The sequence below is a fragment of the Physella acuta genome, unplaced genomic scaffold, assembly GCF_028476545.2.
Source record: "Physella acuta isolate Inbredline_101_S28 unplaced genomic scaffold, ASM2847654v3 ptg001208l, whole genome shotgun sequence".
Taxonomy (NCBI): domain Eukaryota; kingdom Metazoa; phylum Mollusca; class Gastropoda; family Physidae; genus Physella; species Physella acuta.
The window spans coordinates 96,592-123,746 of record NW_026732725.1 but is presented as its reverse complement, the minus strand read 5'-3'; the positions used below and the strand labels follow the sequence as shown (position 1 = coordinate 123,746).

Below are 27,155 nucleotides of genomic sequence, written 5' to 3'. Positions count from 1 at the left end.
ATGATTTGCTTTAAAAAGGCATAGGCCAAAGCATAGACTTATTTTTAGTTTTCTTAAATTAAAAATAAGCTTACATTTTATTATTTGTACAGCTACATTTTATCAATACTGCCTACGATATAAGAATTTGTAATTTCTTATTTTGGGCCTTCTAGGCGGGGCTCAGATTAAAATATGACTGTATTAAATACGTGTTAAATTTTTGTTTATTTGAATGGTTCGTAAAAAATGAATAGTTGAGCGGGTGTATAGACCATGCATATCGGATATTTCGTAATTCAACTGGGTACACTACATAATGAAAAAGGCGTGCCAGTGCGTAATATGCTGCATGCCCTAAAGTGATTATAAACCTTTCCGGGATTTTCAACCTGGACACAGTGTACTCGGCTTCGGAGAAGAAAGGTTTTAACGAGATAAATACGGTATTTTATTTTTCATTTTAAAACATTGTTGAATTATTTATTGTTCACATTATAAATAAAACTAAGGTTAAGCTAACATCTTTTTGGTTCAGTATCTGTCAAACTGAACCAATTTAGTTGTCTTCTAGTTTGATTACATAAACTTTTCAAGCCTATTAAAGGGTGTTAATATGCCTTGAATTTTTAAAGTCTTCTATGATTACAATTCGAAACATGACCGAAAGAAAATATAGCCATAATAAGATTAAATGCGATAGATTTACAAGCCTTTCATTCGATATTAAGCCTGGCTGAATCGGTAGAGATTAGGGTATTGCTATTTGGAGTGATTTTCGAGTTCTTAAAATTGTTTTGAATTGTTTTGAAATGTCTTCTTATACGCCGATATAAGAGCTTATTTTTATAATTGTCAGCCGATAGTATGTTATGCAGGGGTTGAAATATTGAAAATAAATTAATGAAAACTTGGGATTTTATAGTTGGACCCTGGTCTCACTTGTACCAACGCTATGAATATTTTAATAATTGTTTGGAGTTATTTGGTGTTAAGGTGATCATGAAGTGCTATTCATATAATGACCAACGCGTAGTCTAGCGGTATAGCATTATACTGCTAACTCGAAAGTGTAGAGTTCTAACGTAGGACGTCCCTGAGTCCAACAAACTCTGATGTTTACATGATTCCCGTATTTGAAACAAAGGCGGCTGACACTATTCCCTTGTATGCCGGGACTAGTGAAACATATGAACTCTACTTCATCTACTACTTTGACACGAAAGGGAAAAGATGATGAAACAATGAACACGATCGTATCAACACATTTGTATTCTTGTTCACGCTCATGCCCCTTAGAGCACAGAACCAGCGCTTTCTTTTTTGCATGATACCTTTTCAGTTCATAGCAGAGGTAGAATTGCCTTGACTTTCCCTAACGAATGGAGTGTTGTAATAAACTGTTGGTAAGCCTATGTAGTTTTATCTGCTGGTTTTAACAACACGGCTTCACTTATGCCCAAGTCTTTCAGGATAAACCTGGGACAGACTGCCCCAGACCGGGGTGCATAACCACCACCCCACCTTACCCGCACTCAAGCATTACCCGAGTTGGCCTGTAACACATAACTAAACCGTGGGATTTGAACTTTGGTGGATACACCTGTATTAGGCAAACACGCATTACACAATCCTCTATCACGTAATACACAAGTAGGTCACCTCCAGAAACGAACCAAGCGGAAAGAACGGCACACCCTTCAGGTTGATCCAACACTGAATTCTTACCTCATTGATTAATTGTAGGTAGGCACCGGACTGTACCATGATATACCGGTTGCCCTGTGTTCTGTTTGTCATCTTAAGTGTGAGCATAGGCAAGGGTCAGCCAGGTAAGGGCATCTTAGGATAAATATACTCTTAATATTCTGCTCGATATGTAAACAACTTCATATATATATATATATATATATATATATATATATATATATATATATATATATATATATATATATATATATATATATACATATATTCGTGTCGCAGTTGAGGTTAGCTACAGCAGCCAAGATGTTGAAGGTCAAATCCTACCTGACCTTGTGAACGTGACCTTGACGACAGACACCAACACGAGCCACCTGCAGCTGAGCCGTGTCGAGCACATCCACCTGGACATCCCACTGTACTCACTCAGTGTCGACTCGAATGGAACTTTTTCTCAGAGACGAGAGAGCTCACGTCACAGGAAGGTAACGCCTTCCCTAGAATTTCAGCTCTATTTAATTTCATCACAATTGTTTCATTGCAAGTTGGTAAAATCGAAAATTTAGTCAACGAATATAGAAAGAATGTCTAACAACAAAGGAGGCGAAATTGATACATAATTTAATTTAAAAAAACAAAGTAAATCACCAAAAATACAGGCAGAGATAGATAGAAGACGTGGACACAGACCTATTGCAGCTTGGAGTCTGAGTGGAAAAAAAGTGGTGAAGCAGTCAAAAGCCTTCCATGGGGTTTATTGCCAACTGGATAAATAGATAATAGCCAATTTATACTTGATTTATTTATTAAAATGCAGTGAAGGTTGAGCAATAATCCTGTTATATATATATATATATATATATATATATATATATATATATATATATATATATATATATATATGTATATATGTATATATATATATATATATATATATATATATATATATATATATATATATATATATATGAAATTGCATTTTGAACTCGGTGACTCTATGTAATGTAAGTACTAAAAAACATGCTTTGGATGTCGATTTTTTATGTGCTATTTATTTCCCAGAACGTCGGCTACTACCAGGACGCCAAAACCCAGGCCGTGTTCCAGCTGACAAGAACTAACAGTGTCAGGGAGAGGACGTCCAAGTTGTCGATAGTAAGTTTTTTAATATCCATCGTAAGTTGCGGGTTCTAGGTGCTACGATCACAGGGGCTTTGAACACAGTGCTGTTTTGAACTATAAGGTTTTTGTACGTATGTGGTATGTCCACATGTGGTTTTTTTTAATATTTATAACGAGCCGACCCGCTGCGTATCATACGCCGCTATTTAGTTGTTTTTTTTTTCTACTTTTCAGTAATTTATAATTTGTGAATTCGACAGTACCAATGCTGCCATTGAAAATATTTGCTTAAAAACACTAACCCCCCCCCCCACGTGAAAGCAGCCTCCTCTTAGTTACCTCCTCTAAGTTTAAAATCGTTTCAAACTAAATTATCTGCCCCTAATAGCCGTCACCAAACCCGTCTCTATGATTGTAAAATGTAAACAGAGTGAACACCGCTCACCAGATCATGTGGGGGTGGGGTGGGGGTGGTACGCCGCTTTTTAGTTGTTTTATTTACTACTTTTCCGTAATTCATAAGTTGAGAATTCGACAGTACCACTGCTGTCACTGAAAATATTTGCTTTAAAACAATATAAGTAAGTCGTTAAGGACGATAACCCCCCTCCTTTCCCTCATCCCCTAACCCCACCCCCCCCCCACCCCCCCCCCCCCCCCACCCACCCACCCCGTGAAAGCAGCCTCCTCTTAGCTACCTCCCCTAAGTTTAAAATCGTTTCAAACTAAATTATCTGCCCCTAATAGCCGTCACTAAACCCGGCTCTACGATAGTAAACATTTAGCATGAACCACAGCTCACCAGACTTCCTAGGAAAAGAGGGGACTGCAATGCGCGCTTACAGCTTGTTTTCTAACGTCTCCAAGAAGAGAATTATATATATAGAAGATAGATAATGTCATTTATTTTAAATTCATGTTGAATCGATACAGTTGAAATGACAAGTTCTTTTGAGTTACCATTAAAGGAAATTAACTCAAATTAAATACTTTTAAAATTTGTATCCTTTAAGTTAATCCTTAATATGCATAGATAAACCACATGTGATAAAATCCACGCTGTCATCACACCACATGTGGGCAATAACCTTCTATTGATAAGAAAAAACAACTTTTCAAAGCCCCGCTGTGGACAAACAGGAGCCTCTATGGTTATAGCACCCGAGGTCAATACTCCGCGTCAACACTAATATTATGGCATTGCTTTTAATAAAAGGTCATAGGCCATCTGACAAGCCTAGTCAAGCAATGTATAAGTGATATGCTTACATAAAATTGAGAATGGTACATTTTTAAAATATACACTAAAATAATGCTAGTTTTATTATTGTTTATAAAAAAATTTCATTCTATTGAAATGCAAAGCCCCTGCAGTAGCTTTAGTAATTTGTGTGGATTCCTTGAACTTCTACAACATCAGAACCAAACACAAACTAATCTTCTTCTTTCATCGCCTTATTTTTGCCAACGCTTTCTAACTTACTTCTGTCTTAGGTTATACCATATGCAGGTAAAGTATACATTTGTTATTGTTCTAGAAAACTTTTTTTTCTCTATTGGAAGTTACCCTCTTCTTTTTTTTTTTTTAAATTTAAATATTCACTTTTTATTATTTGTTTTAGAATTAATCATGGAAGTGTGTTATTCTTTGCAAACCGAACACTAATTCCATCATAAGCACTAACATGATCTAGCATTTAAAAATTTAATCTGATTAATATAAGCTAATGGTGAAAATAGACAAAAATAGACAAATATTTAAAATAAGTCATTTTCAATATTGAAAAATAATTTTTGAAGTTTTGTTCATAAATGTAACTATTTATTTTTAACTTTAAAAATATTTAAAAAAAACACAAATAATTTAAATAATTTTTTTTACAGATGGGAGAATTCAAACAAAACAACCAGAAATACTTCCTCAAGCCGGAAGTGACGTCAACAGATCAAGCAACAACCACGACAAGTTCTCCCCTAGCTAGTGTCGTGTACACGATAAAACGAAGCAAAAAACAACCCTCTAATTTGATGGACTACGCTATACCCCGTATGTACAAGTTGATGAGATATGGACTGAATCGATATTGTATAATAAAAAAAAAATTAGAGCTACCTTTATAAAAAAAAAAACAAGCTTTCAAACGCACTGAAAATAATAAAATAAAAATAATTTGCTTTTTTTAATGAAAACTTTGGTTTCTGAAATATAAAAGAGATCTCATAATTAAAAGTAGAGATATTTTTTCTTCATTTTCAGTGCAGTTAGAAGCTTACTGTTATAAACATTTGTTCTGTTGTCCACTTTTGTTTAGTGATTTGTTTCAACTAAAGTTGATACCACATAGCCTACAACCAAATCTGGTATTTTTTTATGAAATTTCAATGACTAATCTAGATTAAGGGACGGAGTGGCCTAGCGGTAGAGAGCTGGACTGCTCGAGTTCGAATCCGGGTTCAAGTCAGTATACCGTCCCTGAGTCCACCCAACTCTGATGGGTAACTAACTCACGTTAGAGAAAGTAAAGGCGGCTGGGCATAGTGCTGACCACACTATCTCTTCATATGCCGAGGTCACAGAAACAAGTGAACTTTACTTCACTTGCCCTATAGACCGTCAGGTTTGAAAAGGAACTTTAATCTAGATTAAAATTAGATATGCTTCAATTGTCATCGAAGACAAACCGATCTGGTAATTCTGAACGAAATCGTTATTTTAAAAGTGGGTCTACATTGAGTTACAAGGTTTGCAACAAACCACAAAAATTCAAACCAATAAATAAACTTTGTGAATAAAATAAAAGCTTATTAAATTATTTTTTTTTATTAACAATGTGTTACTTTATTGGATAGATAATGAAACTGTAATAAATGACAAAATTTTAACATTTCTATTATATTTACCAAACATTTTTATTTTAAATTATCCCCTTACATGTTGAAACAAATGTATTTTCAGTTCGAGGGCCGCATTAACTATCAAATTTCAGTTCGGGAGCCAGTTTCTTCTAGGCATGTCTTTGATTTTTCCAGGCAAAGTTCCTCACCAACAAACGTTTTTTTCCGTGGACAAAAAGATCTCCGCGGGCCGGATGAGAGGACCTCGCGGGCCGTAGTTTGGAGACCCCTGATGTAACACAACCGTTAAAAACCCGAGCACCCGGAATTAAATTACAACGAGTTATCTCCCCCTGATCTCAAGACGTATTTTATGTATGTTTTTTTGTATGATCTTTACAAACAGCGCCGGAATCTCCTTTGAAGAGACGACGATACAATCAACCCTCGAACGTCACCTGGGACCATTCCCCTCCACCCAAGCGTGGCAGACGAGGGGTCGACTCGACCTATTACATTGACGTCATAGCTGTCATCGATTTTGCTGCATACAATCTTTTTTACCAGAGGTATTACAACAGGACAAAAGCTATGGAGGACATACACGAATATTATGCCTACACCTTCAGTGCGGTAAGATCTATAAATACATTTAACTTCGTCATTAATAAGTTCACTGATCCCAAAATAGTGGCAGGCATATTTAAAAGAAAGATTTCGATGGATTAGTAATCAAGACAGAAGGATAAACAACAAAGTGAACAGGGCATTACCCCTCCCCCCGTCAATTACCCCCCCCCCCCCCGGACATTTCCCCTCCGTCATTACCCCGAAGTAATTACACCCCCTGTCAATTACCCCCTGTCAATTACCCCCCGCCCAGTAGGACATTTCCCACCGGTCATAGCTTAAGGTTCAGCTAGAGTTAGAGCTAGGGTTAGAGTTTGGGCTAGGGCTAGGGTTAAGGTTAGGGCTAGTTTTGGGTTAGGGTCTCCGGTTAGGGTTAGGGTTAGGGTTAGATTTAAAGCTAGGGGTAAATGTGGGGAAAATGTCCGGGGGGGGAATGTCCGGCAGGTAACGTCCTTTAGTCATAGAGTCTATAACCAAAACCGTAAAGGGGATTTTTTTTTAAAGCAACATAAATAGATAATGTGGAAACATACCTATACAACAAACCTTGAGAACAGACAATGAAGAAGCCAGCAGCAAAGTCTGATTGAAAACATGTGGTCAAGTAGGTTTAATTTCTCCTTGATCTATAGATTCTCGGAGCTGTGTGAATTTATTACCGGGAATATAAGTACTAAAATGTACTCCCTAAAATACATGCCCATTATTTAAATAAATGTTTCTTTAAACTAAGGCAATTTTGCTTGTACCCTCTACAGATAGACCTGCTGTACCAGGGTATAACCTCAGTACCATACAAGATCAGAGTTCGTTTAAACAAGATCTTTGTAGCTGAAGTAAGCAGATTGCAACTGTTTTGGAATAATATCACACATACACACACGCACGCACAAACACACACACACCATATATATATATATATATATATATATATATATATATATATTCAATATACACTTGTAAGTATGTGTATACGTATTTACGTATGTGTATACGTATTCAAATATTTTTTTTCTGGATGTATTTAATTTTTTACCCCCACCACATACATGGATTAACATATAGGTTATTACGATTCTCAAACAAACCGTTTTCTCAGGCGTATTTTGCAACGTTGAGTTGATGTAAATCCCCACCCCCACCCCCCACCCCCATGTGTTTGCTTTAAACCGTACTGAGATAAAGCTAACGATTTTTATCTATATTCGGTTATAAATACAGCTTGATGTAGCACGTTTTCTCTAACATTAGCAGGTTTACATACGTCTTGGTGTCACCCTCCCCCCCTAAATGGTGGTACCGGGTGTAGTTCGCCCCCCCCCCCTCTTTGCTACGCCTCTGCTAAATTTACCTCCCGTGGAAGACGATAACTGGAGTACTGTTTCGTTTAGGTAGACGAAAGTCATATATAAGTATACAATCTTATAATTGGATAACTTTAAATTTTTAATTGAGCTTCGATATCCGAAAGTGTTTTTCTCTATTTCTAAATTCTAAAGTACCTACAACTGTAATACCGTTTCACTAAAGTGGTCGAAATTTCCCATAACATCTTATTCACTGGTCTCTGTCAAATATTTTGAGTGATTTCCGGTGACTGGAAGACGTACTTGGAAGATGTTTCAATTTTAAAAAAAAAAAAACCAAAAAATATGAATTTGTTTATCTTGATTGATGGCAGAAACTTGCGATCAAAATTTCGACCTCTACTACCGGACTGATTTTTTTCAAACATTTCACGTTGGTCAAGACTCGATGACAATGCATTGTGACATAAAATGTGACTTTGTAAGATGTTTGATAAACTTTTAAAAAAACGAATCGTTTTCTTTGTAAAGTACTTAATTTCCTCTCGGTTTTACACATGTTTTTGCGCTCATTTTCTGCGCTATTATCTTTACTGATTGAATTCCATTTTAAGTGCCATCCCCTTTACTGCTCTATAAGTAAGTATGTACTAGACAGTTTAGGGGAGATCACTCCCGCTTTATTAATTTCACAAAGTTCACTTTTTTTTTCTAAACCCCTTCCACCTGTATTTCCATCCCTCCCCATCCTTCCGTAGACATCGTCGTCTTCAAATTTTACAACTGACTACGCTACTCAAAGAATGTTGGACGCTGACGATAGTTTGGGGGCGTTTAATTCCTTTGCTGGCAAAAGTGATTTGCTCCATGCGTACGATCATGCCATGCTGTTCACTGGGTTTGTGCATTTGCATCACTAATTGAGGGTTTTTCTTTGATATAATATGAAACAGAAACGGTAGAAGATGGTTTATCATTCATTTTGAGATGTTGAATAAGTCGAGAGTTAGAAGGGAAAAAATACTGAATCAGTAAGACTTCATTGCGATTATTTTGTGTGTGGGGGGAATGTTGGGTGGGGGAGATTTGAAGGGAGGTTACTTAAATGTTTTATACTATGGGAGTGGCATTCTATGTCAAAGTTACAAAAGACAACTGTTTTTATTTATTTTGCAGATTCAATTTAAGTACTAAAGACTCAGGCCCTAATGTTGTAGGTTTGTATAGACTCGTCTTTGTGCTACACACCACTGAGTTCTTTTGTTAGCTGTATTTAAAAAAATATATATCTTTTTTTAAAGTGTTTATCTGATGTAAAAAAAAATGTAAAATATTTGAATCAGGCAGAAAAGGTAGAGTTAAATTATTTTAATAATTCTTGGTATAAAAATGGATAAGGTTGGCATTACTATGACAGACCGCTTGTACTTTCCTTAAAGATAGTCAGTACCCATCAGAGCAGGATGGACTTTGTTCCGAACTCCAGCCTTATTATAAAGCTGTTATACGATAAACAATACGACTACGCCGCCCAAATGTAAATCTGATGCAATCAAGCAGATTTTTTACGGTACTAAGTGGAGAAATTCTCGAGTCTTTAATGGCAATATTATATTTCAGATAACCAAATTAATATATAAAGAAAAAGTAGAAGTATTTAGATTCAAAAATGAAAGATACAGCATTACAATGTTTACTTAATTTTTGTTTTTACAAATTCACCATCTATTTTTAAAAACTAAGCTTTTACTTTATTTCATTGGAGAATTTATTTTTCTAGCCCTAACCTTACCAACTCCTTTTCTAAATCGAGGAAACATCAAAATCTACCGTGCATGCGCTTTCATTAAATGCCGCTTACGTTATGTCACCAGGTTATGCTTATATTGGTGGCATGTGTCGGACTGACGGCTCTAGCACGTCCATCATTGAGGACATGGCGGACTATCAGGCCAGCAACACAGCTGCCCATGAACTGGGACACAGGTAAACACCGAACAATGTACGCTTTATTATATAACTCGATAATTGGAAATCATGGCATAACATAGTAGAGGTTGTTGACAAACTAACACTCAAAAAGAACGGGATCATTAATTAATTACATACCCATTAAAGGGAATTTCGTCACAACATACACCCAGAGGCGTAGCGACCCTTCCCGGCGCCCGGGGACATACTTTCAATTTGGCGCCCCCTTGGGAGCAAATTTTCGATTTGCACCCCCCCTCGAACTTTTCATTTGCACCCCCCCCCCTCAAACTTTCGATTTGCACCCCCACCTCGAACTTTTCATTTGCACCCCCTTTCAAACTTTCAATTTGGCGCCCCCCTAAGGTCGGCGCCCGGGGACATATGTCCCCCCCCCCCGCCCCCCCCTCGCTACGCTACTGCATACACCATAATACAATCTTATCTTAAATTGCCATAGACTACTACATCAGCGCGTGTTATACACAATCTCCAAAAATTAACCTCGGCCTTTACAACAACGTGAGATATTGTTCTATCATAGAGGCGGATAGATGTTTTATTTCTATTTATAATAACAATAATAACTGTAATATATAAACAGCAGTCTGTGGGCGAGTGTGTTGACAAATCTTAAAACTCAGTTATGAACGATTTTAATTTTCGATGACAACGCAATAATATCTATAATTTCCTATTTAATTAAATAAATAAAAAAATTATTTACTACAGTTTATACATTACAAATTTCAATACAAAATGTAAATAACTTATATCGATCAATCGATTTCTACGTGAAGCTAAATTTCTTAAAACCATTTTCAGAGCAATCAATGCATTAATTTTTAGTAGTGTAGGTATAGGAAAAAGCCTGCTTATTTTACTGTATTAAATGTTATTACACGATTTTCATACTAAATTTAAACCATGCATTGATCATGTAAATACGCACCCAAAATAAAAGTTTCAACAGTTGTCATACCATTTCAGCCTCTCAGCCCAACATGACGGTGATAAAAACGAGTGCAGTGGCATTTTTCGTTACATTATGGCGGCGTCCGTACTTTCTAAAGAGACGCCTGCTACCGCGTACAACCCTTGGCAGTTTTCATCATGCAGCATCCAATACTTCACGAGTTTCATAGAGGAACAGCTGAAAACAATGTATTTACAGATATGCCTTTGATTGTTTCCTACCTATCACATATATTGTATATATATATATATATATATATATATATATATATATATATATATATATATATATATATATATATATATATATATATGTATATATATATATATATATATATACGAGCTTACCCGTGCCGTAAGCATACGCCGCTATTTAGTTGTTTTATTTTCTACTTATTAACAATTCATAATTTGTTAATTCGTGGTTGGGATGAGGGTGGTGGCTAAGCTGCGTGGTCTCCATGAAGAGAATTATATATATATATATATATATATATATATATATATATATATATATATATATATATATATATATATATATATATATATATATATATATATATGTATATATATATATGTATATGTATATATATATATATATATCAGGCATTTCAAACTTATTGACTAATTATATTTATTTGTATAGAAGAGGCTACTACTGCTTGACTAAAGCGATTCCCATCGAACAAGATATTCCTTACGCAGGAGACCAGTTTCCGGGACAAGTGTACTCCCCTGATCAACAGTGTCAAATGGTCTACGGTTCTGGATCTTTCTTTTGTCGTGTAAGTAGGGTCAACCGTTTTCAATATCTCAATTTGATTTGACATACAATTTTAAGAGATAATTCAATTTTAACTCAAATAAAAATTTGACAAATATTTGTTTAAATATTAAAGCTAGTACACTAGGTCGGGTGTCAACCGAGGCGGTTCGTACCCTAGAATCAGATCTGTGATGCTGGTGGTGTGAAATATCTATAACATCAAAGTTTAAAAAGTTACTTTACGGTGTGATACTTTCCGTCTATATTTCTACTTATCACGCATAGTTCTGCGTGGTTTTTAAATCAATAGGGAGTCTTTCTATTTGATTATGTTTGTTTCTTTACAAAGAAAATGTCTATATTAAAATATTATTTAGATATCCTTAAAACACTTTAGGTTTATGTTCAACTCCCATAAATGTGTTTGCAATATACCTGGTAAGCAAACTATATCTAAGCAAGACACCAATGTGTTCATGTACAACAATAAAAACAGCAACAGTAACAACAAATGTGTTCAAAACATACCTGGCCAGCAAACTATATGTAGGCAAGGGGTGATCCATAAATGACGTCACGCTTTTTTTTGAAGATTTTTACCTCCCCTACTCCCCTCCGTCACACATCGTCACAAAAAGCCAGAACACCCCAAAAATGACGTCACATCTCAGTCTACATCCCCCCTCTCAAAATTGCAGTTGAATTTTTCTTAAAACTTTGTTGTTGTTTTTTTTTCAAAACTTTGTCTGAACTCTGTCAAAATAGAGTATTTTAATCAATTTCTATTAAAACAGCTTTCTAAAACGCGAAATAACGACTAAAATTCGTTTTCTAACAGTGCTTTTTTATAATGCAATAGTGTGACGTCGAACGACCTGAACAACCCCCCCCCCCCGTCACAAAATTACAGACCCCCCCTCCCCCCTACGAGTGTGACGTCATTTATGGACGACCCCCCAAAACACCAATTTGTTCATGTACAACAATAAAAACAGCAACGGTAACAAAACTGTGTTCAAAACATACCTGACCAGCAAACTATATGTAGCCAAGACACCAATTCGTTCATGTACAACAATAAAACAACAATAGCAACAACAAATGTGTTTTTCGCCTGGTTACACAGAACTTGTATGTGAATAACACAGAGAGCATATGTCACCAAACCTACTGCGCTGATCCAGAGGATACAGATACGTGTTATGTGTCAGGAAATATCTTTGCTGTTAGAGGAACTACCTGTGGGAACGGAAAGGTGAGTTATCTACATACAGCGTCACATACAAGTAGGAACTAATAAAATACAAATTTTAACGCAAGGGAATTTCAGGTATTATTTTACCTGCTGAAATTAACTCAATTTTTACTTTCTCGTATACAGAGTAATGAGAAAGTATTGTAATCGTGTACAAAAATCACATGAAATTTGAGTTTCCACCGTTTTACTTCTCAGTACGTCATCATAAACGGAGTAAAGGGGACTTATTTTAATCGGGCAAAATTCGAAATACAGATGTATTAAAAATGTCGGCGTTTTACGCGTAATCGAGTCGAAGAACTGGACTTTGCAATTTGTCCGGATGTGTGGATGTGTGTCTGTAAACACGATAACTTGAGTACCGTTACAGCTAGGTTGATGAAATTTTATATATAAGTATAAGTATTTTATATATATATAAGTATTATATCATATTTGTTGATCAGTATAAACTTTTCAGCGATTTCAAATAACCAGAAGTGGAACTTTTTCTACTTTGAATTTTTAAAAAGCCTATAACTTGAGTACCTTTTCAGATAGATAAATGAAATTTCACTTACAAGTAAAAGGTATAATTCTCTGCCTTCTCTTAAATTTTGAGTTATTTCAGTCGACCGGAAGTAGTAATTTACGCTATTTCCGATTTCTCAAAAAATGCATGTGAATTTATAAAGTACTAATAATATCCCGCACTATTATGCTCATTTTGTTTGGCGTTCACTTGGTGTGCAATTCTTTTTTCTACGAGATTCTATTCTATTTTTAAAAGTTTAAGTGATTAAAAATGGTTTAAAATATTGTCTATATCCCGAGCTGCCATCCCCCGTAGTGTTATATAAGAATATTCTAGGGGAGATCACTCCCGGTTTATTTTAAATTTAAAACAAAACTTCATTATAGCTTCTTTTAATGATTTTAAAAATTTATTTAACCTTTTAACAGATTTGCGTTAACGGCCATTGTGTCGCCCACGTAAAGGCCCCGCAAGCTGACGGTATGTCAAAAGTTTGTTTTAAGTTGTTGTGTCTAGGGTGTGTTTAATTAACTAATTAAGTGACATTTTTTTTTTTTTTTTTTCAAAACACCTTTACATCTATTTCAAAAAGCAAACTTATTTTAATCAATTAAAATATCTAGATGGTATTTAATTTAGATTTAATAGTACAGTTGAAAGAGAAATATCAAATTATTTTTTGAAATTTGTAGCTATTTACCGTAATATTTTCATTAAAACATTAGATTCTTTCTATCATTTTTCAAAGTCGAATATTTTATGTATGTCGAATTATGTTATCTATGCCGAGTTGGTTGTATCACTAGGGAGGGTGATACACTGTGTGGTTGCCCATTTGGCAACCACACATTCTGCCGACGACTACAAGTTTGATGTACTAAAACTAAAGGCAATTTGGTCTCACGTCCATATTTTACATTAAAAAAATAATATTTCTGAGTAAAATTATATATATTTCGTATGTCACCCTCTTGGGTGGTGCACCAAGCGTAGAGAAGTGACTGGTATACGACAGTATAGTAATTAATGGTATCCTTATAAAAACTGGATATCTGTTTATTTTAAATATTCATGGGCGTAGGACTGTCCGTTTGAACATCTCTTGACATCTGGCTGGACATAAGAATACGTCCCATAATTATAAATAGTAACCCGCTTATTTTTTTCTATATTTTTATAACATTTTACAGATATGCTCGGATATTTCTTATTTGTAGAGACGTACTCGCATATTTCTTGGTATATTTTAATTTTTATAGCATTTAATTGTAGAGACGTGCTCGCATATTTCTTGGTATATTTCTTCTAATCTTTATTCCTTTTTGTTTTATAGAGACGTGTTTGTACGGTGACCAGCCTGGACAATTTGGAAATTTCTCGTCATGTCAAGCATTTGTGGACGACTTTATCGGCTATTGTTACCGAGACGACTTAAGGGCAGCCTGCTGTGCTTCCTGCATAGCTGTGAGAAAAAACATTCAAGGTAATGTTGTGTCTTAGTTTGAGTGTGAATCTGGCAATAAAACATAATTATTCTTATGACAAAGTAATTATAATAGTTTTGAGTCTTAGTGTAGCGCATAGTAATTTTGTTGTACCATAATAATTGTTATAATTGTGGGTCAGAATGTAAATCGTCATTAATGTCAATGCCTCTTCCCTCCCAATGTCATATGTTAATCGATGGTCAGGGTAATACCTGGCCGGAACCGCAGGTCTATCTAAACGTTCGTTTGTTAATATTAATCTCTAAACATTGTTTTTAACGATATTATTTTCTTTAAAAAGTGGCATAGATCAAGCTCAACAGTAATTTTAGCAAATGTATTTCAAGTTTTAAAATTACATTATTCTACAGATTGTGAGAATGACGATTATTATAGCGATTGTGAGGTATCGTCTTGCTTGAACGCAACATTGAAAACACAATGTTGCAAAACATGTAACGTTGGTGTCCCATACACGACACAAACTACGAAAATGACACCAAAAACCACCGCAGGTTAGAAAAAAAATTTTGTGTTGGAGTTAGTAAAAGAATGATCAATGATTATGACCAATATATGATAGTTCCAAACCGCAAAACGTTGAGTTTTTTTCCAAAATTTTTCAAGATTATAGCAACCATACTTACAAAAGAGACACAAACGCATGAAAATACTTATATAGATACACAAATAAATAAATAAAGCTTGTTTATGTTTGCGTTTGCGTTGTGTTTACGTTTGTGTTTACGTTTGCGTTGTGTTTATGTTTGCGTGTTGCGTTTGTGTTTTCATTTGTGTTTACGTTTGTGTTGGCGTTTGAGCTCTGTTTGCAATTTTGTTTGAGTTTGCGTTTGTTTCTTCTTTTGTGTTTTATTGTGTTTCGTTTACGTTTGTGTAGCGTTGTGTTTGCATTGTGTTTGTTGTTTGTGGTTGCGTTTGTATTTAGTTTTGATCTGTTCTCAAGTTGGTACATTTAAAAAAGATTCACTGTCGCGAAGAACTACGGGTATGCAGCTAGTATATTTATATATATAAATATATATATATATATATATATATATATATATATATATATATATATATATATATATATACATATATATATATATATATATATATATATATATATATATATATATATATATATATATATATATATATATATATATATATATATATATATATATATATATATATTTATTTATATATATATATTCGACGGACACGTTTTTAAAAATGTGTTTGTTTGAACTAGATAATCAGTGAGGATGATTACTATTTTTCAGCCAAAATATGTGTAGATGATCCAACATTCACTTATAGAGATGGACAATGTGAGTCCCTAGTACAGAACTATCCTAGCATGTGTGACGAGGTGGAGGTCAAGCGCGCGTGTTGCGTATCTTGTCAAAAGGTCAACACTACAGCTGATGGTGAGTACTTGGTACCACATATCTTAATGATACCAAAACATTTTTGGAGTCTTGACAACATCTTTTTAAAGGTTTTAAAATTATACTAAGCGGTAACTGAAATGTCGCGAATCATCTAAACTGATGTTAATATGAGGAATGCAATAATAATTAATGTTAACAATATATTTTACCCATTTGAATTAATATGCAATGTTGTAAACTACATATTTTTCCTAATGCTATAATTGTTTAAGTTTATGTTTTATCCAGTCCCCAGGATGAATTCCATAATAATTAATGTCAACTTTATATTTTCCAAACGCAATAATAGTGAATTTAAGTATATACTTTATACACTCAACAACTGATACAATTAATCCATGTTGCCCCACTGTACAGCTTGTCTAGACGACACTGAGTACCGGTACAACGGACAAACATGTTCCTCTGCTGTACGCAAGTCCCGCGCCCTATGCAAGGACTGGGACTTTGAGCGGATCTGCTGCAAATCTTGTCTCAATGTATCTTGGGGCAGCAAGTTACAGGTTCCTGTTCTTCTGGCACTGATGATCACTTCTTTGGCTGTATGCGTCCTTATACAATAAAATATTACTTAAGCATTTCTGCAGTACCGCTCGATTTGTTTGCTTAACTATTCAAAATATTTATTTTTTTACATTATGTTAAATTAAAAGAAATGACAATATACGTGTTTTTTTAAAATTCATTTATGATTTGGTTTTATTGTTTTGTATGAACGCTATTGTTTGTTATTCTGTTAAGTGAAGTTGGTTAGCGGATTAGGTTGGCGCTGCTCATTTAGTTACTTTTTAAACCTGGCGGTCCATATCTCAGACATAGTAGAGTTTATGTGACCCTTGCATATGAAAGGTTAATGATTACTTTATCTACAAGATGGGTGGACTTATTTTAAGCAAAACATCAATATTAATAATAATCATATTGAATAGATGGATGGATGGATAGATGGATGGATGGATGGATGGATGGATGGATGGATGGATGGATGGATGGATGGATGGATGGATGGATGGATGGATGGATGGATGGATGGATGGATGGATGGATGGATGGATGGATGGACGGACGGACGGACGGACGGACGGACGGACGGACGGACGGACGGACGGACGGACGGACGGACGGACGGACGGATGGACGGATGGACGGATGGACGGATGGACGGATGGACGGATGGACGGATGGACGGATGGACGGATGGACGGATGGACGGATGGACGGATGGACGGATGGACGGATGGATGGATGGATGGATGGATGGATGGATGGATGGATGGATGGATGGATGTATGGATGGATGGATGGATGGATGGATGGATGGATGGATGGATGGATGGATGGATGGATGGATGGATGGATGGATGGATGGATGGATGGATGGATGGATGGATGGATGAATGGATGGGTGGATGGGTGGATGGGTGGGTGGGTGGGTGGGTGGGTGGGTGGGTGGGTGGGTGGGTGGGTGGGTGGGTGGGTGGGTGGGTGGTTGGGTGGGTGGGTGGGTGGGTGGGTGGTTGGGTGTGTGGGTTGGTTGGTTTGGAAGGATTATTTATTTATTAAATCATTATTGGTAGAGTAATATTTTTTAAAGTGACAGTAATCATATTTAAGGCCAAGTCGAGGTAGGTTTAAGTAATAATACTGTAATACGCTTCCATAAGATTGACGATGGTAATTTTTTTAAAAGTTAACTCGATATTATCTTAAGAGACTTAAATGATTCCGTTTAAAACCCGTCTATTAAATGGTCATTATGTTGTTTTTTAAAGTAATTTGTATTAGTTTGACCAAGCAAATTCTTTACATTTCGAAGCGTACGTCTTGATACGTAGATTTATATAATCCAGATTTAAATCAAATTTGAATGAAATAGCTAATGGACACCAGCGAGTTGACGAGATTTCTTCCATAATGTTGTTGACATGGAATAAAAACGTGCTTTTTAGATTTAGACCGTAAAAAAAAATAAAAAATAAAAAACTAAAGCCAAAAATTAATTTAGAAATTTTATATTTTTAGAATAAATGCTATAAAAGTTGCAAATCCAGAGAACTTGAAAATAATTTGTTGAGTTTAAGGCTACATTTCTATTTATTTTCATCAAGCCTAAGTTATAACCGGATGTTTCACTTTCGTAAGACAAATATTGATTGGCTGTACAGTAACTTAGTGATCGATAACTATTTGTTTACAGAACTTTGCAGATCAAGTTTTTAAATAACAATGCAAATTTTAAACCCCATGACCTAGTTTTCTATTTTTAGCTTACAATGTGTACAGTAAAATTTATGGCGGCCTATTCAATAGCAGGATGCCGGTGTTTTTAAAAGATAAGAAACATATTTTTGAATGTGGGGTCTGTTTTTTGTGACGATAAGTGACACTGCAGTAGCGTAGCGAGGAGGGGGGGGGGCGGGAGGGGAGGCGGGGGGGGGGAAGGGGAGGCGGGGGGAGGTGGAGGGGGAAGGGGGGCGGGGGAGACATATGTTGGGGCGCCAAAATGGTTTGGAAAAATAAATTGAAAGGTTGAGGGGGGTTCAAATCGTAAGTTTGAGTGGGGGGGGGGGGGGTTGCACATCAAAAGTTTGAGCGGGGGGGGGGGTTGAAAATCGAAATCTTGGGGGGGGGGGGGGGGTTAAAATCGAAAAGTTTGTCCCCGGGCGCCGGGAAGGGTCGCTATGCCTCTGAGTGACAGACGTGATGTTTTTTGATGGATGACCCCCGAAACCCACAGTTATCCAACGGATGACGGGTATTCTAGTATATTCTGAAATCGGAAGATGACGCCATTAGTGTTGTGTTCTTTCCGTAGTTTAAACATAAAGCATGTGACAACATTGTTTATTGCGTTCTCGTCACAACTATAAACACTTTTCCGGTTTCATAATTATATTTTTTTTAAATTTAGTTCATACATTTAAAACATCTAACATATTATTTTCAACAACAGTCCGTATCAAGTTCTCCATATATTGCTGAATATACTGAAATCATAGCCTCTAAAAATATTTTGCGGACAGAGATAGAAATAGAGAGAAGTGTTCACATGGTTTTTTATGTATTATTATGATATCTATATATATCTATATATATAAAGCAAAGTGGTCATGTGCCCGATAGGACACTTCCCGGCGCCGCAGGCGCGCCAAATTTGGCACGATGGTGCCTTGGTGCGATAGAACACGAAGGCCTGTGAAGGTTTGCCGAAAAGTCTACGGACAGGGGGTCAAAACTGACCTCGACTGACCAGCGCCTTATATGGGCTATATTACGAAAAAAAATTTCCTCCGACGACCCCCCTTGATATTTTGTGAGGTGGTAGAAGAAAACCTAGGGGTGTCACAAAAAACTCGTTATTTCTGGGAAAACTTCGTAAAGGGGTCAAAACTGACCAGTTGTATTTCCCTATATAATCTTTGTATTTTATGGGAAAAACAGATTGTCATTTCAACGCAGACTTTAGGGTACTTAAACTCAGTATATCTGGCTAATTTTTTGCATACTTTTAGGTCAATGGCTTGACCTTTAGGGAAAATTGTCGGTTTCACTCAAAGCCCTCGAAGAGTGCTAAATAAATGACCGCGAGTGAAGTTCTCTTTATATGAGCTCTATTACGGAAAAAAATTTCCTCTGACGACCCCCCTTGATATTTTGTGAGGTGGTAGAAGAACACCTAGGGGTGTCACAAAAAACTCGGCATGTCTGGGAAAACTTCGTAAAGGGGTCAAAACTGACCAGTTGTATTTCCCAATATAATCTTTGTATTTTATGGGAAAAACAGAGGGTCATTTCAAAACGCATTTTAGGGCACTTATCCTCTTTACATCTGGCTAAGTTTTGGCATGCTTATAGGTAAATGGCTTGGCCGTAGGGCAGACGTGTCGATTTCACTAAAAGCCCTCGACGAGGGCTAAAACGTAACCGCGAGTGAAATTCTCTTTATATGAGCTCTATTACGGAATTTTTTTTCCTCCGACAACCCCCCTTGATATTTTGTGAGGTGGTAGGAGAACGCCTTGGGGTGTCACAAAAAACTCGCCATGTCCGGGAAAAATCGGGAAATGGGTCAAAACTGACCAGTCGTATTTCCCTATATAATCTTTGTATTTTATGGAAAAAACAGAGGGTGATTTCAAAACGGATTTTAGGGCACTTATCCTCTCTACATCTGGCTAATTTTTGGCACGCTTATAGGTAAATGGCTTGGCCGTAGGGCAGACCTGTCGGTTTCACTCAAAGCTCTCGAAGAGGGCTAAAAAGTGACCGCGAGTGAAATTCTCATAATATGAGCTCTATTACGAAAAAAAATTTCCTCAGACGACCCCCTTGAAATTTTGTGAGGTGGTAGAAGAACGCCTAGGGGTGTCACAAAAAACTCGGCATATCTGGGGAAAATTCTTAAAGGGGTTAAAACTGACCAGTTGTATTTCCCTATATAATCTTTGTATTTTATGGCAAAAACCGGGAAATTTTAACACAATTTTTAGTTTACTTAACGTCTGTACATCATGCTAAGTTTTTGCATACACTACTATAGATGACTAGGCCGTATGGAAAAACTGTTGGTCAGACTCAAAGCCCTCGACGAGGGCTAAAAGATGATCGTGAGTGAAATTCTCCTTATATGAGATATATATATAAATTGACGAACGATCCCCTTAATATTATGTGACGTCGTATACCGACCCTGGAGGGTAACAAAAAAAACTTTATTCCCGTCGGAAACAGCCATTATAGTCGTTAAATATGTTCATATACCGTAATTTCTTATATAAGCATAGCAACTGTTTGTAAAAAAAAGTAAACAAAGACATACGTCATACGTTCAGTTTTCAAGGGAGGTAACGTTTTTAAAATTATTATTTTTCAAATAATTTTATACTATTTTAAACAGAAACAGAAAATGACGAAGTATAGCATTTGTTTTAGTACAAAATTAAGTTTTTAATTTAGTTACGTATCCGAATTAAATAGATAAATAAATTTCAAAAGGCAAAGTAATATAAACTATGAGATATACTGTTCATGGAACCTGTGTAGTTCTAATTCCATTTTAGTTATACATAGCGTAATTTCCAATATTTTTCTGAGAACGGAATTTAAATGACAAACAAAAACATTTTTTCTAAAGTTAGCATTACTGTTTAAATGAAAGCACTCAACACCCAATCCATCGCTAAATAATTAATTATTCAAATTCTCAATTTTTTTTTAAAAAACCTAAGCGAAGCTAGGCAGTATGCCTTGTATATATATATATATATATATATATATATATATATATATATATATATATATATATATATATATATATATAATATATATATATATATATATATATATATATATATATATATATATATATATATATATATATATATATATATATATATATTAGATGCATACTCGTGCTTCGCCACGGTGAATCTCAGAAAAAAAAACCCAGACACAAACACAAAAGAAAACTCAAACGCAAATAGAAACTCAGAGGAACATTCAACGCTAACGTAAAACGCAAACACAAATACAAAAAAAGAAAAGAAAACACAAACGCAAACAAACGCAAACTCAAACAAAAACGCATGCACAAAGCAAAACGCTAAACGCAAACACAAACGACCCACGCAAACGCAAAAACAAATACAAAAAACACAAACTCAAACTAAAACAAAAACCCAACCGCAAACACAAACGAAAACTTTTCATCAAAATGGCTTTATGAAACAAACGGCCGTGCATTCCAATAAAAATGCTTTAATGAATTTGTCCTCATCCCCCAAACCGAGATGTAATTAGAACAACCGCCGTTCAATACGCTTTCCTGGGCGTCTGCGCACAGAGAGAACCTGTCCCACATTCTCTTATTTAACAATCCGTTAAAAAAACACACAAAGAAAAAAAGCATTAGTGATTTAAAAAGATCATAAAATAAAATAAAAACTATAAAACTCTGTAGCGACTAATCAGGAAATAGTGTAAATTGTGTTATCATTAATCTATTTTAATTATGAGCCTTAACATAGCAAACAATGCGGTAGCAATAAAAACAGAATTACTTAAATAGTAATATTGATTAAACAATTTAATTAATTAGTTTTTTTCGACCCTAATGTTGAAATTATCCATTTTATTTTTAGGACTGTAAGCAAAAACATCAATTGACATTGATCTATTTAATATATTTTAGCAATGTGCGAGTATTTAATATTTTCTCCATGTACCTTTGTTGAAGTATGCGAAAAAGTAAAAAAGTTGCCAAATATTTAAAAAATTAAGTCGTTACATAAAAAGGCCCTACTCCATAACTTATACTAAGACAATATGATGCAAGTAAATGTTCTGCATGTGATTTTATTTTTTTATGTTTCAAGATTCTATAGCAGGGGTCTCCAAACTTTTCAGTCCGAGGGCCGCATTAAGTATCAAATTTAAGTTCGGGGGCCAGTTTCTTCCAGGAATGTCTTTGATTTTTCTGAGCGAAGTTCCTCAGCCATCACCAACAATCATTTTTTTTTACCGTGGACAAAAAGATCTCCGCGGGCCGGATAAGAGGACATTGCGGGCCGCATTCGGCCCGCGGGCCGTAGTTTGGAGAACCCTGTTCTATAGCGATGACGGAAGCACGGAAGTGCGAAATGAGTGCGAAATGACACTGGTGACTTATAATATAGCCATCAAATACACTATCGCGGGGAGCACTTGGTACGGTCCCTGGTTTGGTTTAATCATCAAATATCTTGTGCCACCGTGTTTTTAAATTAATTTAGGCGCCAAAGTGCTCACGTGAATCTGCAGGTTACCAGACATCTAGGCTTTGGCAAACGCGCCTAATATGATTTAGTCAACGATTACAACAGCTAAACGTATGGATAGTGTATCGCACACTTTAAAACTAATCTAAGTGCCAAAGCGCTCACTGGTATAATCTGGGAGGTCAAATCGCAGCCAGCCAGGGAGCCGGAGGGTGCGCCTAATTAGAGTAAATAAACGGTTATATTAGCCCATAGTTTACATATCCTATCGCACTTTTAAAAAATAAAGTGAACCGCATTGTGTGTAACTATCCAAGGTGGTGCCACCAAAACAAAATAGTTAATTTTTCATGAGCAAGTCTGCTTTTTACAGTCTTTTATTTAACTTGCTTCCTTTGTCTGTCGACAGTCTGTCTGTCGTCAGTCTGTCGTTAATCTGTCAAGATCAAAACGCCCGAGCAAAACTTCGGACACTTCTAACTGACAGATATGGTTTAAAGTTAGCATGTGGTTCAGGCCATGAAGACAATGCAATCTGACATTAAATTTGACTTAATTGGATGTCTAATTAATTTTTCATGAATTAATAAAATTGTATCCAAATTTGTAGGATGTCTTACCCAACTAATTCGCACTGTTACACGCGCGTCATCAAGTTCATTAGGTATGTGATGGTTTTTAGTCATGCAACTCTATTGTAAATTTTTAAAAATATTGAGAAATGAAATTTTTTTATAAAATACGTTTTAATAACAAGCTTTTATGTAATAATGTATTAAAGAGCATAAAATAAATTATACACTACTATTGGGATTAAAAAACACAAAATACTGTTAAAAGGTTTACTTTTTTGTTTTACAAATATAAAACAACTTAGAAAAAAACCATTCATCTATGTTTAGCAAATGTATTTTTATAACTATAACATCCATAGACTGTAAACTCTAAAGTACAACCGCTGTTATCAACTTACGACTATGTTCTCTCATCAGGTTACGCTGATATTGGTGGCATGTGTCGGACTGACGTTCATCATTTACAACATGGCGGACCACTAGTCAAGCAACATGGCTGCTCGTCAGCTGGCCTACAGGTAGACCCAGTCCATAGGCGTAGCGAGAGGGGGGGGGGGGCGGGCGCCGACCTTAGGGGGCGCCAAAATGGTTTGGAAAAATAAATTGAAAGAGCTTGAGGGGGGTGGAAATGGAAAATTTGAGGGGGGGGTGCAAATCGAAAGTTTGAGGGGGGTGCAAATCGAAATCTTGAGGGGGGTGCAAATCGAAATCTTGAGGGGAGGGGGTGCAAATCGAAAGTTTGTCACCGGGCGCCGGGAAGGGTTGCTACGCCTCTGGCTCACCCACATTTAGCATCTAGGGGATCATTCACTTTTGAATACGATGGCTTAAGAGGGGGTGGCCCGTAAATCCCTAGTTCGGACCACCGGCAGATGAGACGTATTAGCTGACAGCATTAACAACATAATGACTGAGAAAGCAAGTTAAAGAAAAGCTTGTAATAAATAGGGAAAAACAGTTTTGTTTATTTAGACGGCAGACTAGATCAAGATTCTGCCCTGGACGTCCGCATGTTTACATAAATAAACATCTGCCATTTCTTACACCTACACCTGTTCGTTACAATTTGAGAAAATTTTCTTATTGTTAGACTAACTGGTAACTCCTTGAGATTTTTATAGGTTTCAAGCTTGCAGTGTAGACGATTTACTTAGTGATAGTCTTATAAATCTGCAAGTCGTGGAGCGAAAAACTACGATTTTCTCACAATGAGGTTTTTGTAGTTTTAGCTGATTCGCAATATTTTGTGAGTGACCCGGGAATGTCTATGAACGTCTCGACGAAGGTGCCAGTACATCTAACAACGTATGACAAAACTCAACTTTCAACGAACAGCTTTTCCCCGCCAAGAATCTACCTTGCCGCGGTGGTGGGGCACACTGGCCATCATGCCAGGCCAACAGGTTCACATTGACGGACCACAATTTCCGGGAGGTTATTAAAAACGAAGTGACTACTCGGAAAAAGATATTCTCCCCAACGTCTCCACTTAGTCGGCAAGGTTAGGGCTAGGGTTAGGGATAGGATTAGGGCTAGGGTTAGGGATAGGATTAGGGTTAGGGATAGGATTAGGGTTAGGGATAGGATTAGGGCTAGGTTTAGGGATAGGATTAGGGATAGGATTAGGGTTAGGGATAGGATTAGGGACAGGGGCGGAACTACAGTGCTGCCAGACCCCGCAATGCGGAGCGGGCTCACGCCATTTAGGGGCCCATAGCCGACCATAATACATTTTTTATAGTCAAAAAAATAATTTTCTTGCATTTTTGACTTGACAGTACAGGCTTTTGTAACTAACAAACAGATCTACTACAGTAGTGATGTTATACAGTAGCTAACACATGCTGTTGCGTAAATAAATATATGCCTGAGCTGTAGTGTGAAAGATAGGCAAACGTCCAAAACACGTCCATGCCTTGTTTCCATTTTTACTTCCTCGTTTGTACGAAGTATAGAAAAAGTCTTGTAATCGTGCAAAAAAAATCGAGTTTTTTACAAATCTCGAATTGGTTGGCACTGCAAATCTCAAGTTACTCTTTCGAACTTGACGGTCGATTGCGAAGACGAAGTAGAGCTCAGCTGTTTATGTGACGTTGGCATATGAAAGGATAATGTAGTTAGCACTATGCACAGCCTCTTTTACTTTACATACGAGCTAGGTGAACTTCGAAACGTTCACGGACTCTAGTCTGGGATCCGAACTCCGGACTTACTGTTTAGCAGTCGTGTGCTCGATGTTAGACGGGTACAGCAGATCTGGTTAGGCTGCCCTGAGTCGACAGAGTGAAAACAGAGGTGGTTGGGAATAATGCTGACCACGCTATCCCTTCATATGCCGATGTCTCTATAGCATATGAACTCTACTTCATCTGCCCCATGTTTCTTGGGCACGAATTGGAAATAATTTTGCGTAACTATATCGGAATGACAAGATTTTTAAATACATTAATATCAGGATAATCAGGTAGCATAAGTAGACTTTTTAAGCCATTAAATGACATAATACAAACGTAAAGTTACCGTTACATTTTAACATAAAACCGTTGAATTTGCGATTTCTATTTCTTACTTTAAGAGAACCATTGAAGGTATACGATTCATAACAAATTACTAATTTCTGTATCATAATACAACATAACCAATAAATGTGCACCCTCTATATCATATTACCACATAACCATCTATTATGCACCCTCCATAACATATTCCCACACAAACATAAAATGTGCACCCTCCATATAATATCACCACATATAAGCGTTGAATCGTCCCTTATAAAGTAGACCAGGGTACTAGCGAACCGTGCCGCACCATATTGTACATTATTGTACAACATAGCAGTCAGGTCACCACCAACTCTCCTGTGTTCAACCACTGTGCTCTAGATCCCACTGTGTCTACACGGCTCAATGGCCTGTGTTAATCCACTGTGCTCTAGATCCCACTGTGTCTACACAGCACAATGGCCTGTGTTAATCCACTGTGCTCTAGATCCAAATGTGTCTACACAGCACAATGGCCTGTGTTAATCCACTGGGCTCTAGATCCCAATGTGTCTACACAGCTCAATTGCCTGTGTTAATCCACTGTGTTAATCCTCTGTGCTCTAGATCCCACTGTGTCTACCCAGCTCAATGGCCTGTGTTAATCCACTGTGCTCTAGATCCAAATTTGTCTACACGGCTCATTGGCCTGTATTAATCCACTGTGCTCTAGATCCAGCATGTTAGATGTGACTAAAGTGTTTGTTGCGTTGGTCTTTAATTGTTTGATTCTATGTTAATATTATAATCACATATACTTACAATAATAATATGTTTTAGGAAAATCCGGGAATTAAAAATTAATGGAGATTGTTGACAAATGTAAACAAACAGTTTTCCTTTCGCATTAATTATTAAAAGTAAAATAAACGTTTTTTAGTTTAAAAAATGCATGTAATCTTAATTTAAATTTTAAAAAATTAATTGGATGCTAAGCATATCAATCACTAAACAAACAAAAATAAAACTTCCATGATACCTGAAGGCGAACATGAAGACTGAAATTAAATTTGGATTTTAAAAATTAAGATAGAATTCGGCATTAGTTGCATTAGGGGTTAAAAGCGGGTTCACATTACCCCTCGCCATCATATGTCTCAATCCTTGTTTTGTTCAAAAAGTCGTTATCAAGTTTGAGTGTCATAGTTGTGTATTACTATATTAAGTAAAGTACATCTTAATCTCCCGTAGCTCTTGCTGAAGCGTTCGTTCGTTCGTTCGTTCATTCGTTCATTCGTTCATTTCTTCATTGGTTCATTCGTTCATTCGATCATTTG

At 36.3% G+C, this 27,155-nt stretch overlaps 1 protein-coding gene across 1 annotated transcript; it reads left to right on the top strand.

Annotated features, from left to right (window-relative positions):
• Nucleotides 1–364: 364 nt before the first annotated feature.
• LOC131957113 (A disintegrin and metalloproteinase with thrombospondin motifs 6) lies at nucleotides 365–16,642 on the top strand. The gene is made up of 18 exons (XM_059321819.1): nucleotides 365–425; nucleotides 1,726–1,811; nucleotides 1,966–2,168; nucleotides 2,746–2,838; nucleotides 4,690–4,852; nucleotides 6,047–6,273; nucleotides 7,029–7,106; nucleotides 8,336–8,475; nucleotides 8,754–8,794; nucleotides 9,452–9,563; nucleotides 10,539–10,712; nucleotides 11,170–11,308; nucleotides 12,416–12,544; nucleotides 13,490–13,541; nucleotides 14,395–14,544; nucleotides 14,920–15,063; nucleotides 15,835–15,981; nucleotides 16,363–16,642. Exons 2-18 carry the CDS (start codon nucleotides 1,745–1,747, stop codon nucleotides 16,566–16,568), a joined length of 2,265 nt encoding a protein of 754 aa, XP_059177802.1. The 5' UTR covers nucleotides 365–425; nucleotides 1,726–1,744; the 3' UTR covers nucleotides 16,569–16,642.
• The last annotated feature ends 10,513 nt before the right edge of the window (nucleotides 16,643–27,155 follow it).